The sequence below is a fragment of the Cloeon dipterum genome, chromosome X, assembly GCF_949628265.1.
Source record: "Cloeon dipterum chromosome X, ieCloDipt1.1, whole genome shotgun sequence".
Classification (NCBI taxonomy): domain Eukaryota; kingdom Metazoa; phylum Arthropoda; class Insecta; order Ephemeroptera; family Baetidae; genus Cloeon; species Cloeon dipterum.
The window spans coordinates 30,350,689-30,368,761 of NC_088790.1; the positions used below are offsets into that span (position 1 = coordinate 30,350,689).

An 18,073-nucleotide genomic window follows, 5' to 3' on the forward strand; every position below is an offset into this window, starting at 1 on the left:
TTCCTCTGCTTTGTGCCACAATTTTTTTATCTTCTCCTTTTCCATTCTGTCAGCGAGTGGCGTCTCTTTTTTCCTCCTTGGTTACCTCGGCGGCGACGGCGGCGGAAATCGGGGCATCAAACGGAAAACCAAATTGGCACTCGTGTTTCCTTTGTCGCACGTGCATGCAGTGCTCAAGGGATTGAGCGAACAGTTGGTTTGGTTGTTTGCGTTTGCAGACGTCGAGACGCGGATTTACAGTATAGCAAATAGTTAAAAATACAGCACGTATAAATTCGGGGAAATATTAACGAGATGGGCAAGTGTTCTCGAGAGAAGAGCTATAGGGGATAATCTTTCGCGTGGGACTAATGAAATGGAGCAACAGGGAAAGAATGAAAGAATGCTGGCATTTATTTTTGATGTTCTCAGAAATGGAGATTTGAAATATGAATATGAACAATGGAGCATTAGACTTAACAATAAAAAATGCGGATATACTTGTTATGGAGAAATTAAATTTTTAAAGTCGAAAACACGCGAAATGTGACATTACAAACTTCGGTTTTCAGGGCCCAGGCGGGACCCTATGGGCCAGACGGCACAGATTTTAGTGTCAATCGACGCCCCTTGCTAAGATGCGTCTGCCCATATGTGGATTTTCAAAATTGGACCATTTTTCGAATTTTCAAGAATTTTTCTCAGCCGAATTTGCAGAAAAGCTGAAAATTTCATTGGCTTCCACCGGCCAGGGAAATGGCTGCTCAATCGACGAGAAATTTATCTGGGATTATTGTAAGACCATATGCGAGACAATCAGATCAAAATCTTAGGGGCAGATAATTTTTTTAACTTTCAAAATTGTGATTTTTGCACTTTCTCGGGAAATTGAAAATTCAAAATTTTTTTCAAACAGATAATATTTAAAGGGTTTTTTTACTAAATCGCACGCGCGAGATCACCGCCGGTCTGGAAACCAATTTTCAGATTTTTCTGGCGCATAGAAAAATTTAAATTAATTTTTTTCGTTTTTTTCGGCTTGACGGGCGAAAATGGTTTTATTTTTCTTAAAATTCGGCCGTTCATTCGATCATGGACCACGACCCCTCATCGGACAGGTATTTGACTGGGCTTCGACCTGGCATACCCTAACAACCTTTTTCAGGGTACCCCGACCTGAGATCCGCTCCCAGGCTGTTTTTTAATGCTTTTTTCAATAATTTAGAGCACATTTGGCCAAAATCTGCTACGATTTTTTAACCATTACATGTCACCGACCTTCCTCAGGTCTCGCGCGACCTGAGATCGGGCCCCTGCCTTATTTGAGTTTTTGCTCAATTTATTCCTCAACGGACAGTTGCCTGAAGGCTCAAGGGGCGCAATTTACTCGTTAAAGCTAAAGAATAAATTGAAAAAGAGCTAGATTAAAAGGTGCATTTTACCTTGAAGAGATTTCCATGAAGGGAAGGCTTAATGAAAATAATTGGAAACGAGACAAGGTACATAAAAAACGGCTCATTACCTCCTTCGCAAATTGCCGTTTCTCTTGCAAAATGGACGAGGTGAAAAGGTGACGCCTACTGCATTTTAACCATCAGCAGCACGACGTGCAGCCAAGCAAATTGCCTGCAATTAATCTCCATTCTCCGTCGCGAATCATAATACTCAATTTTCTTGCTTGTCTGCCGGCGTGTTTTTTTTTCGCTCGTGCAGCTCGAAAATCAATGCGCGCGCCTGAAATAATTTCATTACGCGCGCGACGCTGACGATGGGCTTTTTGTTTGCCTTGTCAATGCACCCGGAGTAAACTCGTTAGCTCTGCTCCCGCCGAGGTTTCCCTTCCAATTTGGCTGCACCGAAAATCTGATATACGCGACGGATGAAGGATGAAACAATAGCAGGTTGCACAGCTTGACGGAACAATCGCGCTTGTTTACTCTGTGTGGCGAATTGCGGCTGCTGCTACTGCTCGGATTTGGCTCCAATTGATTGCGATTAATTACTATTTGTACCAACAAACAGCAAAATGTTTACACAGTTGTGTGTTTGTGTGTGTGGTTTCTCCTCGTCTCATGTAATTCAGATCATGTGTTCGCAGTTTATTTCTGGTGGATCTATCAAATTAGAAACTATTCCGATGTTTTCAGGCTTTTCAAAATTGTGTTTTAATAATTCAAAGATTTGGGGTTTTAGACTATCGAATGTATTTTTCCTGTGCTTTCCTACTTTCCGACTCGCTCTAAGTCACAAAATGATCACGAATTCACCAGTTGCATAAACCCTAAGTGTTCAAAGCCGCCAACAGATGGCGCCACCGTAGACTTTCGATTTTAAGGCACTGCTTCCGCTGCGATTTCAGACTCAATCTAGCTACTGTGCATTCTTCAATTAATTTGCTAATTTTTGACGTGCTGAAAACCAAAATCGGTTCAGCAAATCATCGTAGAATCGTGAAAAACTATTTTTTGAAATAAAAAAAATCTTTTCCAACATTTCTACGGCGAATGGCTGAACCGATTTTGGTTTTCAGCACGTCAAAAATTAGCAAATTAATTAACAAAAGCAAAACAGCTAGATTGAGTCTGAAATCGCAGCGAAAATGCCTTAAAACCGCTTAAAACAAAATTTTTAAGAAAGTCTGTGGTTGCGCCATCTGTTGGCGGCTTCAATAACTAAGGGTTTATGCAACTGGTCAATTGCGCAATTTTATTTTTTTAGAGCTATATTTAAAAATAAATACGAAAATATGTGAATGTTTTCCCCAGAAATTCCCAGAGAAATTCTAAATTTACCCTACTTGAATTGGAGAGGAATTATATATGAACACAACTTTTGTCGCATTCATCGGATCGAGAGGAAAGTATCTTTTGAGGAGCATATTGCGTCCGGAAAAGGCTTTTGATTCGCAGGCAAGCAGTAAATGAGCACAAAAGAGATTAGATCTGGCAGCAACTAATTAGTGTCGAGTGCGTATTGTGCGTCAGCCGCCCACCACGCGAACCGCACGTAATGAGATCGTTCGGTCGACGGTAAAAATCAGCAGTTGCTCGGCTGAATCATCCCACTCGGCCGCGCGAATGTGGGTCACCCAGCGACCGGCAACATTCGTGATCGGCGTACTCAAGCAAATTGCAATCCACTCGAGTTTTTCGCAAAAAAAAAATAAACCGAGCAGCCTGGAGCCCTGCTCCGCGGCGCATAATGCACGAGCCAACTTTTTTAATTAAGCTCCGCTTACATTATGCGCGTCTTCTCTTCTCTCTCTCAGTCTTTTAATTTGAATGACTTGTAGTGCAGCCTTCCCGCGCGCGCATTGCCTGGAAACATAACTTATTCCGACTCCTTGCTTCAGCCCTGGGCGCTTTATAGTTTGTTCAAAGACAAATATGAAAAATATTATACGTTTTCTCGTAATGTCAGGATATTTTTCATTTTTAAAAGAGCTGTACCAAATGCTTGAAATTATAACTAATAGGAAAACATTTAGAACTAAAGTTCTGACTTAATCTTATTTTATTTTTGTACGAAAAAGGCGTCGAAGTGGCAAAAGGGGTGTCTGCGTCGGAAAAATCGCGAAAATTGGCTCCTGGACCGATCTTAGGGTAGATTACCCTGAAAAAGGTCGTCAGGATAGGTCAGGTGGTATATTGGGCTCGTCGAGGCGATTCGTTTGAGACTTTGTGACTTGAAATCCATCAACCCGTTGAATTATTGCGTTCCTGTCAAGATGTAAATTGTTGAAAATTAAAAAAATATATTATTTAAATTTTTCTATGGCACCGACGGACTTGAAACTCGGTTTATTTTAATTTAGTGTCATTTTAGAGTGAATCCATAGCAAAATAACCCGAAAAATTCCCTGTGGAAGTTGAAAATGCCGAAAAATTGTCGCTTTCCATGATAATCAAAATGGGGGATTGGCAAAAAGGCTAATTTTCGGACTTCAAACCATTATATCTTGGCTTTTTTTAAAGACATTTTGAAAAATTTAGTAACAAAAGACGCGTAATTAAATTCCTCAGAAGGCCTGTATTTTAGATTTTTATAATTTCAACCCCTAATTTTTTCATCCCATTTGGAGGTTTTTCAGGGTATTGACTATGTCCAAAAATCAGCACTTTTAAAAATCCTAGTAATTCAAAAAATGGCCCAATTTTGAAAAACCGAACATTGGCGGACGTGTCTCATTAAGGGGCATCGATTGAGACCAGAATCAATGCCCTGCGGCCCATAGGGCCCCAGCCGGGCCCCAAAAACCAAAAGTTTGTGATGTTACATTCCACTTTTCTTCAACTTTAAAAATTTATAACTCGTCTCCTATGGATTTTAGAGGCTAAAACCAATTTTCGTTGGACTTTTGCGATAAAATTCTGCGTCGAATGGATTAAAAAACGACCCCCGTCCGCCCCTGTCACCCCCAAAGCCCGCGCAAAACGACACATTTTCTTCTGATTGTTTTTTTCTTAATTCATCTATGAGCCAGAGGGCGATTTTGACCACTCGACACTTTGTTTTGCTCCGAGAAGCGTTGGTTGGCCGGCTTTCGTGTCGGTTTTCTTCGTTTTGAGCCGCGTTTTGATTAAAACTGTAAAAATCGCAACCGGGAGTGAATTTTTTTAATTTTCTGCAATTACCATCAATATGAACAAAATTTACCTTTGAAATTTAATTTTAAATCACTCATTGATGATTAAAAATTTATATTTAACGATCAGTATCAGTGCAAAATATATTTAATTAACTCTTTATTTTCTCTCTGGGAATTCAAGTTCTTCCGAGCAAATATCACATTTTATTTTTCTATATTATAATTGCCCAGATACCATTATGTTAATAACATTTTCGTTAATTTGATGAACATATGCCATTAAAGTTCATTTCAACTAAACCAAAAATTTATAATTTTCTAGCAATTAAAATTTTTTAATTTGAATTGAATTTTAACTCTTAACCAAATCAATTAATTTTAACATTGAGAAAATAATAAAACCAAGCCCATTTCCATTTGAGGTTGTAAAATATTTTATTGGCGCTATTTGAAGCAGCCCAGTCGGTGCGTTCATGGTGGTGGTGCAGCCGATTCAACAGGTCTCTCGAAGTACCGTTGAAACAACCCCCGCCCTCCACACATTGGGCGTAAGGGTGGTCGGGGGGGTTGCGGGGTTCGTCAGCATCGAAGCGAGTGCCGCGTATACTCATCTTTATTTAAAGCTTGCCGAAAATTGAATGCGTGCGTTGGGTTCGACCTGGCGTACCCCGTGCTATGGGCGTGCAGAGCAACACGCCCCCTTCCCCCGAGCAGCCCCCGTCGCGCCCTCCGCGTGCCTATCGATCCGCAGGCAGAGAGCAGTTCCTTTTCGAGTGCCCTCTCTGAATTCGCCCGGCTCGGTCGAGGTCGGCCCCGCCGTGTGTAATATTGCACGTGCAACTTTCGCTCCCATTGTCTCTGCCGGAGTGAATTTTAATTAATCACCTCTGGCGGAATGCGAGCGAATATACATATTAGAGAGCACGCGGCCTGCTTCAATTCAATCTCGGATTTTGTGGCTTCGGACCAGGCTCCTCATTTTCCGCCACAATGCTCGTTTTGAATTTCTATTCTGGTCATTATGTGGAGAGCAAAGCCTAATATGAACTCTAAAAATAGAGGGGAATGATATTAATTAGTAAGGTTTTTTTTGTAATTTTTTAAACATATTTAAATAAAATATTTTTAATTTATAAGCTATATTGCACATTAAACAAATTTTACTGGAAATATATTCAGTAAAATCCTTGTTATATGATAGCGTGATATAATAATAGAACTACTAAAATTGATCTAATTTGTAAAATAAATAATCTTCTTCTTCAAGACCACTTTTAAACGCTTTCCAGGCCATTCAATTAAACTTTCTGATTTGCATGTATTTTTAAATGGTATATAATTATATTTCTTATTTTTAAAATGCCAAAGTTCCTACGCTTGACGGCATCTGTATTGGTTCGATTTGCAAGATTTTCACACCGCTGGTATTTTCGTAATTTGGCACTCTGCGTGCACTCAGGGTGCTCACAATCAGGGACGAGATTTTAGGGATATCAGGGTGCATTTTGATCAACGAGGGCCGTATTCACGCGACGCGCAGATATGGCGTCTGGTAGAATACTTTGGGAAAGTTACAAACGTAAATTTTAATTGGCTTAAAAAAATTAATCATGAAAATACCGGTCAGCACGATGAATATTTTTGTTTTTATTTCTTTACTAACAGCTGATTAGCCCGGTAAATGGAGAATCGACCGTCAGATGGCACATCAGGCTAATGGAAATGGAACAAAATACGCGGGAATGAAATTATTGGGTCGGCACGCCTCTTTTTCAACGCTTCTGATTGGCTGATCGACTGTCTCTTGATTGGCCTCCATTATTCCGACGCCATATTGACTTCTGACCGGCGGGAACCATACACAAATCGCAATCCGGCTACCGTTGATTTTAATAAATAAAATTATCTCCGAACTCACCCTCGTAAATCGATCAAGGCTTGGGTTAAATAAAATCGCTGCTAGCAGAAATGTGAATTTTTATTTATACGCTCAAGTTGTCTCTTTACACGGGGCGAGACGTCTACCGGAAAACCGAGGAAAACGAGAAGTGCTTTTCATAGCCCACTTTATCCCTGGTTCATGTGGAGAGGAGGAAATGATATCGAATGTAGCCGGGGCATCATCGCTTTTTCCCCTGCGCAAGATTTCTAAGGGCTGTTATATTTAGCAAAAGCAAAAAAAAACGCCCGTGGTTCTGAAGGTTGAAAAAATACCAGTTTATATTTACTCTTTGATGTAAGAGTACAAGAGTAGACTATTTAAAAAATAAAACAGTATTTGAGATAAATAAATTATTAATTTTTGCAAAAATAACTAAATGCACAATTATGGTATATAAAAAACGATTAAAGCTTACTTAAGATAATTTAAAACGAGGAAAATTATCTTTAAGTGTCTTGTGCCCTTAAAATCAATTGAAATTAATCAGTTTCTGTACTTTTTAATAATTAAGTAATTAAAATTTAAGCCATTTTTAAATTGCTTTTTAATGTGATATTTTTGGCTCTTTAACGTACAATTCTACTGTCATTTTTAAATTTAAATTGTTCGTTTTGTTACTTTTGGATGATAATTTTTTAATTTTTGCAAAAATTGCTATTCGAGCAAATAATATTGGTACACTCTGTTTTATATATGGAAAAAAGGAAATAATATTTTAAAAACAAACATTTCTTTAATTCATCTTACTTGGGGCTCGATTTGTTGAATAATTTTTTCAGGATTAAAAAATAAAGTCAGTTAATGTCCCAATCGATTTCCTACCAATAAATGAATCAATGAAAAAGCAATACTTAATTACCAAAAGACCTGTTTAGACCAGCAGGAGCGAATATATAGGAGTAAATATTCATCAAGCGAGCTACTGAAAACACGCTTCAGGAGTTTAAAGGGTGTATAAATCAGATGAAAGGGGTGCCGGGGGCGACGAGCGTCTTTTCATTGTGCCGCGGCTAAATGGAATATAATATTCAAAGGTGCGCACACATGAAAGAAGGATGAGCCGCACTCTGCTCTTATTCAAGCAAGTCAAAATTTCCCGTTTCGAAAACGCGGTATGCTCGGTTGCGTCTCAAAACGTCTCGCGTATTTCCGTCGCTCTTTACGCGGAAAATCCGCTTCCAGGCTTTTTGAGAGGGAGCAGCGAAAGCTAATTAGATCTCCTTTAAGAGACGCCATCTTTGCAATCATGAGGTTTTTGTTGAATAATCGATCATTATGGTAAATTTAAAAAAAATCCTGTATATATAAGACACATAATTTTGCTATTTTTATCGAAATTTTATCAGTTACTTATTAATTGTGTTTAATTTAGTCGATACTGAGAGCGGAAACTCATCTCTATGCCAGTGAAATTCTTCGTTTAAGAATTTAAAAATGCAACCACGAGAAAGTTAAATGTTTAGTGAGTTTTAAAGACCAATTTTGGCTTTTTTAGATAGAAATTGCAAAATAATAAAGGTTTAATCAGTTTTTGTTTCCAATTAAATTTTAAATTGAAAAAAATCAGGATCATTTAAAAGGTGTTTTAAAATTGATCGAACTAATTTTATTTTGTGTAAATTTCAGCAAGAAAAAAATAATACTTTGTGAAGAATTACGGACCGATTGGAGACAAAATTGTTTAACTGGCTCATATCTGTAGAAGGAATATCAAAAACTTGCAAATTAAAAGCTTCTAGGGTAGTTTTTTTGGCCAGGTAAATAACTGAATTAAATTTGAAAAAGTAAATTAACAAATTGTTGATATTTCTTTTTTTCAAGTTTTATGGTGTATTTAATTATCATTTCATCATAACCAAAAAGCACACTTATATACAATGCTATTTCTTTTCGTGGATTTAAGATTGAGTAAATCGAAAAGATTATATTTTAATTTTAAATTTTAAGTTAATGAAAAAATCAAATAAGAATTTAAAGGGTTTTTTAAAATATTCAAATAATTATTGATTTTTATTTTTAATAAACTTCAATATAAAAATGCAGGATAACGAAACATTTGTAAGAAAGTAATTTTAAACTACTCAAAAGCAGTGTAATATTTAAAAAAAAACTTGCAAATTAAAGTCTTCTATAAAATTACTGAACGAAATTGAAAATACAAAATACCATAGTAAAATTAACAAAACGTTCGCGAAGTATTTCATTGATTTAATTAAAACAACAGGCGCTTTGCTTATTTAGACACTTGTAAAAAAATATATAATAGATTCATTTAATCTTCCTAGCGGGGGCCAGATTCGTGCGACGCGCAGATATGGCGTTTGGTGGAGTATGGAGCGAGAAAAAACGGCCACGTGAAAATTGGAAAAAAGAACCAAGTTTAAGCCAATAATTTGCATTACTCTTAACTAATTGTGCCTTTTGGATCGTAAAAACAAACTCTTGACACTCGTACGGCAATCCAAAGAGAGCTTTTTGTTTCCCCACATTCACACGTCATCTTGGATCTGCGCAGTGCGAACCAATTTTATCGCAAATCTGGCCCCCGATGTCCAGACGGAATTTATTCTCCCGCTAAACCATTTGTTTAATTAATTAGGAGTTGAATTCAAACACTCATTAAGATAATCCTGAATTGCCTGAAGCGGGCGGCCTGCATTCCGACACGACTCGTCACTAATTAGCTAAAGAGAGGTGTTTTGTATTTTTTTTCTCTCCCTCTTGCTTTCCAAACCCATTATATTCCCGAAAAGCGAGAACAGGTAGCGCTGCTGCCGTGCCGGCGGGTGAATTTGCTCGAATTTTACGCCGGCGGCGTTGGCGAATTACCTCTGACATTTTGAAAGAAGCAGCCGAGCAGCTCTACTCCCGCACCACGCGCGGCATAAGTTTGAGAGAAATGCAGACACGAGATCAAGCAGCAGCAGCAGCAGCCGCTGCATAATTGGCGAGAGACACGTCTGTTAAATATTAATTTCCGACGAGGGGCACATGCCGGCAAGTGCGTTTATTTATGCAATTTAATAATTTGCAACGTAAAGGTCGCGAGAGATGAGACGCGTGTGCCTTAGACCCCAGAGCGGCTTTGTTTTGCAGGGGTTGAAAAATTTTACAACAAAAACATTTTTGTTCTTTTAAAGAATGTCTTTGACGAAGTTTCTGAGCACACCTATCGATTCCTGAGGTGCGAATTAGGTTAAATTGATATTATTTCTGACCAAAACGTGAAGCGCGACGTGCGAAGAAAATCAATCTCTCTCAATTTATTTTAAGGAGCCGCGTGTTTCAAAATATTCAGAAATGAGAATTTGCCTTCAAATGTGAGCTCCACGGCTTTTTAACCATGGATACTATAAAACACCAAAAGCAGCAATTTTTTTATAAATTTGTGACTAAAACTCGCTCCTTGAAATGGTTTATCCCTCTAGAAAATTAAAAATTATTATTATCAAAAATTGCAACCTTTGAGAGCCTTTAAATTAGCAATTTATTACATTTTTTGCCTGAAAGTTCCAAAGAAAATTTCAAAAAGTCCTGATTTTTATAAATTTTCTCGATGATGTTTAATTATTAATTTTCTACATTAGATATGAGCTTAGTTTAATTTTCTGATTTTCCTTTTTTTTATTTCGTTGAAGCCGATGCATTTTAAAATTTCTAAACCATCTGCTAGGTCACAAAGCTAAATTTTGGAATTTGGAAGAAATATCAAAAAATACAATTTACAATTTTATTTAATTTATTAAACTTATTTTATCATTATTCTTCCCGACTTTTAATTTTTCGAAAATAAAAAATATTAATAAATGAAAAACTTGTACACAGATTTGAAAAATTGCGAGGGTAAAATAATTTCTTGTAGCACGTTTAAAATGTTCGATCGATTTTTCTCTGAATTAAATTTAATCTACATTGAGCAAAATCTGAAGTTTAAAATTTTATTAAATTTCACGAGTCTCTTAAATTTTAAATCATCACATTAAAAATATCCACTGGGCGAAAATAATAAAAAAGGAGAGGCAATATTGATCCCTCTTTAGATTTTTCGAAATAAAAATAGCAGAATTTATTTTATTCCGCCTTTTCAACGGCACACAAGTTACGCAGCGCAGGGGTCTAGTGGTTTTGCGTATAAAATCGTCGGCTGAGAGAGACTATACTTGAGACTTGAGTTTGTTTTGGAAGGCGAGGGCCGCCTGCTCGCGTTGACTCAACAAAACTCGCCGCCGCGCCGTGTGTTTGTGTAGAGCTGCAGCCGCTTCAGCCCGACAAAAATGATAATCATCGACTCTCCGTCGACAAGTGGCGAACGAACTGCTCTGAAGCCTTCAAGATGTGCTCCGATGAAAGTTGGACGCATTTCGCACGCTATTTCGGCTCGCATTTTCTTTTCTGTTGCCGCCGACTGTTTGGATTACGCCTTCCGTGATTGCGTGCAAATCGATTTTTCGATGGAAAATGCTATGAAATGATGATTGCGTTTCACACTGGAAATGTTTTCCAAGCAAACAAAAGATTAGGAATCTTTGTGTTCTTGAAATTATGAATTTGTAGATTTTAAACTCCTCAATAGTCTTACGGGAAAATTGTTACTCAAATGTCAGATGGTCTTACAAAATATGATCTACCGAAAATAAATATCTGATTTTCATTAGAACCTAAACTCTAGTTTTTAAATTAAATTTGCTTGGAATTTTTAAAATCACTATAAAATTGTTATTTTTATAAATTTTAACTCTCGAATGCTAAGATGTTTAAAAAATTTAAATTTCTTACGTTATGCGTTTAATGTTTCTTAGATCCAAATTTAAAATTATTTTGATTCATAAATTTATCAGGATATATTTAAACAATCTGACATGATATTTAACGAAAAATAGAAAGAGATTTTATTTGAGAAAAATAACCGGCGTCTGGATTGCAATTTGTGTTGGTTTCCGCTGGTCAGAAGTCAATGGGGCGTCAAAAATTATAATTTTTTGAATATACGCCCATTTTGGAAGCTGCGCAGTAAACTTGTGCGCATCTTAAGCATGCGCAGAATGTTCAGATCGCTTCTTCATCTCACTGAGAGGCTGAAACTCATCACTGCGCATGCGTGATCCAAATTAAAACCTTCTGCGCAGTCGTAATTCCAACCGGGGGCCGGATTGCAATCTGTGTTGGTTCCCGCCGGTCAGAAGTGAATATGGCGTCGAAATAACAGAGGCCAATCAGGAGGCAGTCCAGCGGCCAATCAGAAGCGTCGAAAAAGAGGCGTGCCGACCTAATAATTACATTCCCGCGTATTTTGTTTCATTGTCCACCAGCCTGATGTGCCATTTAACGGTCGATTAACAAATTACTCGCGTAATCAGCTGCTAGTAAAGAAATAACAACAAAAATATTCATTGTGCTGAAGGTTTTTCATGATAAATTTCTCCCAGCCAAATTAATTTAACGTTTGTAACTTTTCTGCGCAACGCGTAAATCCGGCCGCTGTGAAAAAAAATAAATGAATTGGCTATTTGACTGCCTCCAATTTTCATTAATTAGTGTTTTCCCTTTAAACCGATTCCATTGAATAGCGTTAATGATTTAATAATGGCTCTTAACGTCTTCGTCTTTCAAAGCGGAGAGCAAGCTGTAAATAAATCGTCAAGAGAGACGGGAGAGAGAGAGAGCAGATCATATTCCCGCGAGCGTGTCAAAGCACTCGCTAATTCTCCAGTGAGCGCGCATGCAGTGCGAACATCCCAATCAAACGGTTGCCAACGGGAGCACAGCTTCCAGCCGGTTTAGTAATCTGAAAGGACGCCTTACACAATGCGCGTGCGAGCGTTGAAATCAGCCTAATAGGGCTCTGTGGGCAAATGTTTGCGTGCGTCGGCGGCGACGGCGGCCCGACCAACTTCAAAGTAGTGCTCCTCGTGAAAGCTAGAGAGTGTTAAATAGGGCGCATCCTCGAGCAGAAGAAGCTTTTTAAATGTAAGTTGTCGTCGCCAGGCTGCATGCGGCTCGATAACTTGGGTTGAGAATTCAAGATGCTTGCGGTTGTGTTTTTAGTGCAATTTTCGAGTTAAAAATTGGCGGTCAGATCCAAGATGGCGTCGAACAGTGGGAAATCTTGGCGATTGACTTTGACGAAGTTTCTGAGCACACCAATCGATTCCTGAGGGTCGAATTAGTAAAAGTGGATGTTTTTTCTGACCAAAATGTCCAGCGCAACGTGCGAACTTCTTTCCCGCCAAAACAAAATGGATGCGAGAAGTGCGCATGCGTGAGAGCTGACAAAGAAGTCATTCGTACAGGTGGTCTCTCTGCAAGACAAGTGCTCAAACCAGCTCTGACGCATGCGCAGTTCTCGTATTCAAATTGTTTTGGCGGGAAAAAAGGTTCGCACTTTGCGCTGGACCTTTTGGTCGGAAAAAATGTCCACTTTAACTAATTCGACCCTCAGGAATCGATTGGTGTGCTCAGAATTTTCGTCAAAGACTGTCTTTAAATGCCTATTCAAAGCGCGAAACCCCAAACGATGCCATACTTGGGCCTGTAGTGCTAAAAATCATCGAAATTGGTTATAAAGTTTAACAAAGATGATTTTAAATGCAAAAATTAATTTCATAGTGTCTGGTACCCTTAAAATAATTTAAAAATAAATATTAAATTTATGTTGATAAAAATTTTTAAACTATAAATTTAATATCGAAACATTTCAGCAATATTTTTTTTAATTTTAGATGTGATATTTACGAAAATGTTGCTTTTTAGATTTCAATTTTAGTGTCATTTTTTTCAAATATATATTGTTCGTTTAGAAATCTTAAACATAATTCAGCAATCAATATCAAGATGAATAGTTAAGAGTACCATATATTTTATCATAGTTTTTTTCCCATCCTTCTTCCTGCTGACTTCTAAATAACTTGGGGGCAATTCAAAATGATTTTTCGAAGCTGTTTCAATTTTTCAGAAAAATCTGGAATTATTAACAGCACAATTTGAGAAAAATAAAAATAGAAAAACATCTTAAGAAAAAAATAAATTGAAATTTCATACTGTTTTTTAAAGAAAAAAAACGTGCGAATCGGTCTAATTTTTTAATTACCTTTTCAATTAAACAAAAAACCGGTCTAATTTTCGCAGCCCAAGCACAAAAGCCGGCATCGAGCGAATTCCCTCGCTCTTCTCGAGCCTGGCGGTGCTAAGTATTTATTGACGAACCCGAAAAGCGAAAAGGCAGAGCCGGTCTAATGCGATGGGCGAGTGACACCTCGCAGGAATAAATTTTTGAGGCGATTTCGGCTTGGTTTTGTGCAGCGACGAGAGAAATTGGGTTAGAGTGACATTGAAGGGAAAAGGGGAGCCGAAAATAAAAAAGCTCGCTCGCCTCGGCCGAGGGACAGTTGACAAAGTGCACCGCAGGCGAAGTGTCTCTTGGCAGTTTATTTCACGCGCGCAGAGACTTTCTTTTCCTGTTGTCGCACAAACGGCGGCAACAGCAGAGCAGTGTAAATATTGTTATTGTTGCGCGCTGGAGGCGGAGGAAGTAAAGTCGACCACCACCCTTACAAAAGGAAACACACACATTACATTAAAAACAAACGCGCGGAATAATTCAGCAGCCGCATTTCCAACATGAGGATATATTTTATTGCGTAGAAATTGCGTCCATTTTATTCCACCGCGTGCAGTCTGGCTTTTCATACTAATTCTCGTGCCTTTGATTTATGAAAACGCTGCTTTTTCACATGTTGCGCGAATTTAAAGCTTCATAATTTATTTAACCGACTTTCCACGCTTTAATTTTTATGGAAAATTGATGAACCCTTGGTTTTAAACGTTGTTCGTTGTTTTTTATGCATGAAAGACATAATTTTCGGGTTTTAAGTAACCGGTTACGCCCTCTTTTTTGATCAAAGGAAATTAATTGCTTCAGGGGTGAGAAAAATTATGAAAATTTAATTGTGAGAAGATAAAAAATAGTACTTTTGAGTCTTGAAAGCTATTTTTTATTTTTTCAAATTGCAGATTTTCGAAAGGGGTGTGTGTTTGGCCTGATTAAAATTCAGCAGTTAATAGTAGCGTCAAAAACTGCCTAAATTCAGAAAGCTGATCAAATTTCCAGCATTTTTCCTATTAAGCAAATTTTTCTCAAATTTACTATTTTCGCACAAAATTCGTCTGAACATTTAAACTATGCGTTAGAGAAATTTAAAATGGAAATGGTCTCTTGAACCCCATAAAAACCGAAACCATGCAATTTTGGTATTTGAAATTCCTGTAAACGCATTCTAGAAAACTGCATGCGTATTTTATTTGAACTGCAGGCGTGTTGTGAAATTGCACACCTGCTGCGAACTGCATGCAAAACCGTTTCGCAGCGCACTTGGCGACGGAGCAAGGGAGAAAGGAGCCGAGGATGCATAATAATAGAGTCTTGTCGCCATTGTCACTGCATCTCTCCTCGCGTTTTCTTTTGCTCGACGCGGAGAGCGTTTCTCTAAAACACAATTGGCGCGCGCGGGCACTAGAGAGACGCGAGGTTGCGTCTTGGCCCAGATTTCCTCGGTGCTACTCCCCTGTGACTTTGATTGAAACGTGTTATGAGCTGCGAGATAAAGCAGGTGCATCCGCGTGCGCGTGCATGTGCTCCACTGACTCACTCTGTCCTTTATGCAACTAATCAGAAAGAGTATATTGTATAGTGTCTTTATCAAGAGACAAAGTTTGCACAAAGGCTTTCACGTGCTGGAGTTTCACGTGCACTCGGTGGCTGCGGCAGAAATCAGGTTAGCGCACGTGGGGTAATTAGGAAGAGAGGTGAACTCTCGTTGTTAATTGCGTTGCACGGTGTTTCAAACACAAAGTCAACTTTAAAATCACTCTACGCATCCTATCATTGGAGGGAGAAAAAAACTACCATAAGAGAAACGTCAATTTTTTTTTTAAAGACCGACTTTGATGAGGTTTCCGAGCACACCAATCGATGCCTGAGAGTCTAATTAGGTAAATTGGATGTTTTTTCCGCCAAAAAAGTGCGGCGCGACGTGCGAATCGTTTTTTCCCGCCAAAACAATATGAATGCGAGATGTGCGCATGCGTGAGAGCTGGTTTGAGCACTGGCAGGGAGACCACCTGTACGGATGACTTCTTTGTCAGATCCAGCCACCTCTGACGCATGCGCAGAGGTGGCATTCAAATTGTTTTGGCGGGAAAAATATTTCGCACGTCACGTAGCATTTTTTGGGCGGGAAAAACATCAATTTTACCTAATTCGACCCTCAAGAATCGATTGGTGAGCTCAGAAACTTCATCAAAGACAGTCTTTAAAAAATTAACTTTTTTTTATTTATTTACGAGTCTCGAGAAATCCACTTAAAATGCAAGAGAAAAGGTCAAAACGGTAGACAGCACAAAAGAGCAAAGTCCAACGTGCGGCTGCTCCCCAGCGAGTGATGCAAAACATAATTCACAAAACAGCTTTCTGAACGAACAGCAAAATGGGAGATTCGAAACAGCGATAAAATGAGGCTGCAAAAAGTTGACGACGATGCTTGGGCATTTTCCCAGAGCGCCCGCCCTGCCGGCTTCGGCTTATCGCTCATTCACACAAAATTTGCTAGCGAAGCTGCTCTTCCCCGAGGTCAGTTTAAAAATATAAGATAAGGCCTTTTCCCAGTGAGATTTGATACCTGCATCAACGCTGCCAACCAAACTAAAAGGAAAAAACCGGCCGATTTTCTCCTTTGAAAACAAATCATTGATCCATAAAATTCTGGAAAAGCTCCAAAAATACTAATTTTCTGAAAAATGGTTACAAAAGGGGATTGATACTGGAAAATGCTTGTTGCCAATGCATGAAATCAACTCTTACGATTCAATTGAAGCCGAAATTGAGTCAAGTAGCAGCGCAAATTTTTTTTTAAAAAGTGGCTGCAAAGTTAAGCACTGTCTCCTTGCTTGAAATCCTATTTAATTTCGCTAAAAAAGAGTTTCCCTAAAAGGTTTCATACGCTATTGGACAGATCTCGACCAGAGGAATCGAAATCTGCCAAGAAAATGTGGCCAAACGCTGGAAATTTTGGAGTAAATTTAAAATTTTTGAATTTTTACTGTAGCAAGGTCTTTTTTTATTTAAAAAAAATTATTTTTTGCATCCAAAAATTCAAATAATTTTTAACTGTCGCCCTGTATCGATCAATTCAAGTATTTTAACCACGAGCAAATAAAAGATTAAATCGAAATCAAAACGATAAAACACGAGTGCCGACACGGATTCGCGTTTTAAGTACTTTGGTATGCAGACGCGCAGACGGAATTTCCATTTTCCAACTTTTAGGTTTCAACTGCAGCACAGAGAGCGTGTTGGTATTTCATTAACTCGGTCCAAATATTGACTTGCTCGCCGTGTATATTTTAGGGATCCTTTGTACCTTGGTACACGCTCTACGATATTAATCACGATTTCGGAGAAAGTTGTTTAATTAAACGCTGCTCGCCCTTTATGGGATCTAAGAATGTTATTTTAGCACACGGCGATTCCCTCGAGTTAAATAAATTGATGCCGCTTTTGCGCAGCAAATATCTAATTTTTCCTTTTTTATTTTGGGCTTTTAGCAATTTGAATGTCAAATGTCAAAGGTTAATGCTCACATGGCGTGTTTGATTGGTAATGGCTGCGCAAACAGTTCGGTTTATTTTGCATTGTTGTTCTGCTGTGCGCCCAGTGGGAACTTTGATTGATTTCCTCGTTTCCTGTTTCAGTTTCCGACTTCACTCAGCAGTTGAGTCAAATTTATGAGCAACACGCTGAGGAGTTGCAGCACCTGGTCGAAGGATTCCGCAAGAAAAATGCCGAACTACGCAAAGAAAGGTTAGGAAATATTTTATTTTAATTTTTTGTTAAAAGGAAACTTTTAAAATAATATTTTTACGCGGATATAAATGCATGAAAATATGTTTACATCCTTTAAAACAAATCATGGTAATGTTTACAAGGTATACGCATATTTTCACATTTCCTACTAATGTTAATATCGCTAAAACTGCTTCACGGAAGGAGTTAAAATTTTTACCAGGATTTAACGAGGGTTTTAAGCTAAAATTTGCCTGCATAAATCACGAAATATTATTTTAAACGGATGGATGAGATAATTTTAGAATATTTTGAATTGAAAATAGCATCGATTCAATGGAATTCTATTTAGGAAGTAATTGCTTACAGCCGAAAGCCTCCTACCTATATTTATAATTTTATATAGAGTGTAAAGATATTTTAAAACAAATAAAAATTTAAAAAAGCTGCAGTGGTAAAGAATTTCTCTAGAAATTTATAATAAACAATTTTTAGTCATACAAATCTGCTGGATAATTTATTGATTTATTTTTGGTTTTTGATAAATTATAACATAACATTACTGTGTTTTATATATTATTTTCAACGCAAAATATAGTTCAAATTAAATTTTATAACCTTCGGAACAACTCTAGTTGTTAATTACGGTCCCAAATCGATTGTCATATGGTGGAATGAGTTACTCTTTACATAAATTCGCAAAAGATGAAAATAAATTATTCTTAAA

The 18,073-nt window shown here is 37.9% G+C and overlaps 1 protein-coding gene across 20 annotated transcripts in view; it reads left to right on the plus strand.

The window, feature by feature from the left end:
* Stacl (Stac-like) overlaps positions 1 to 18,073 on the plus strand; it is a 166,137-nt gene that overhangs the window by 69,317 nt on the left and 78,747 nt on the right. For all 20 annotated transcript variants that reach the window (XM_065495497.1, XM_065495504.1, XM_065495491.1 and 17 more), the window contains exon 2: positions 17,256 to 17,364. In XM_065495497.1, coding sequence (XP_065351569.1) covers positions 17,256 to 17,364 — 109 coding nt within the window. The remainder of the gene's footprint in view (positions 1 to 17,255; positions 17,365 to 18,073) is intronic.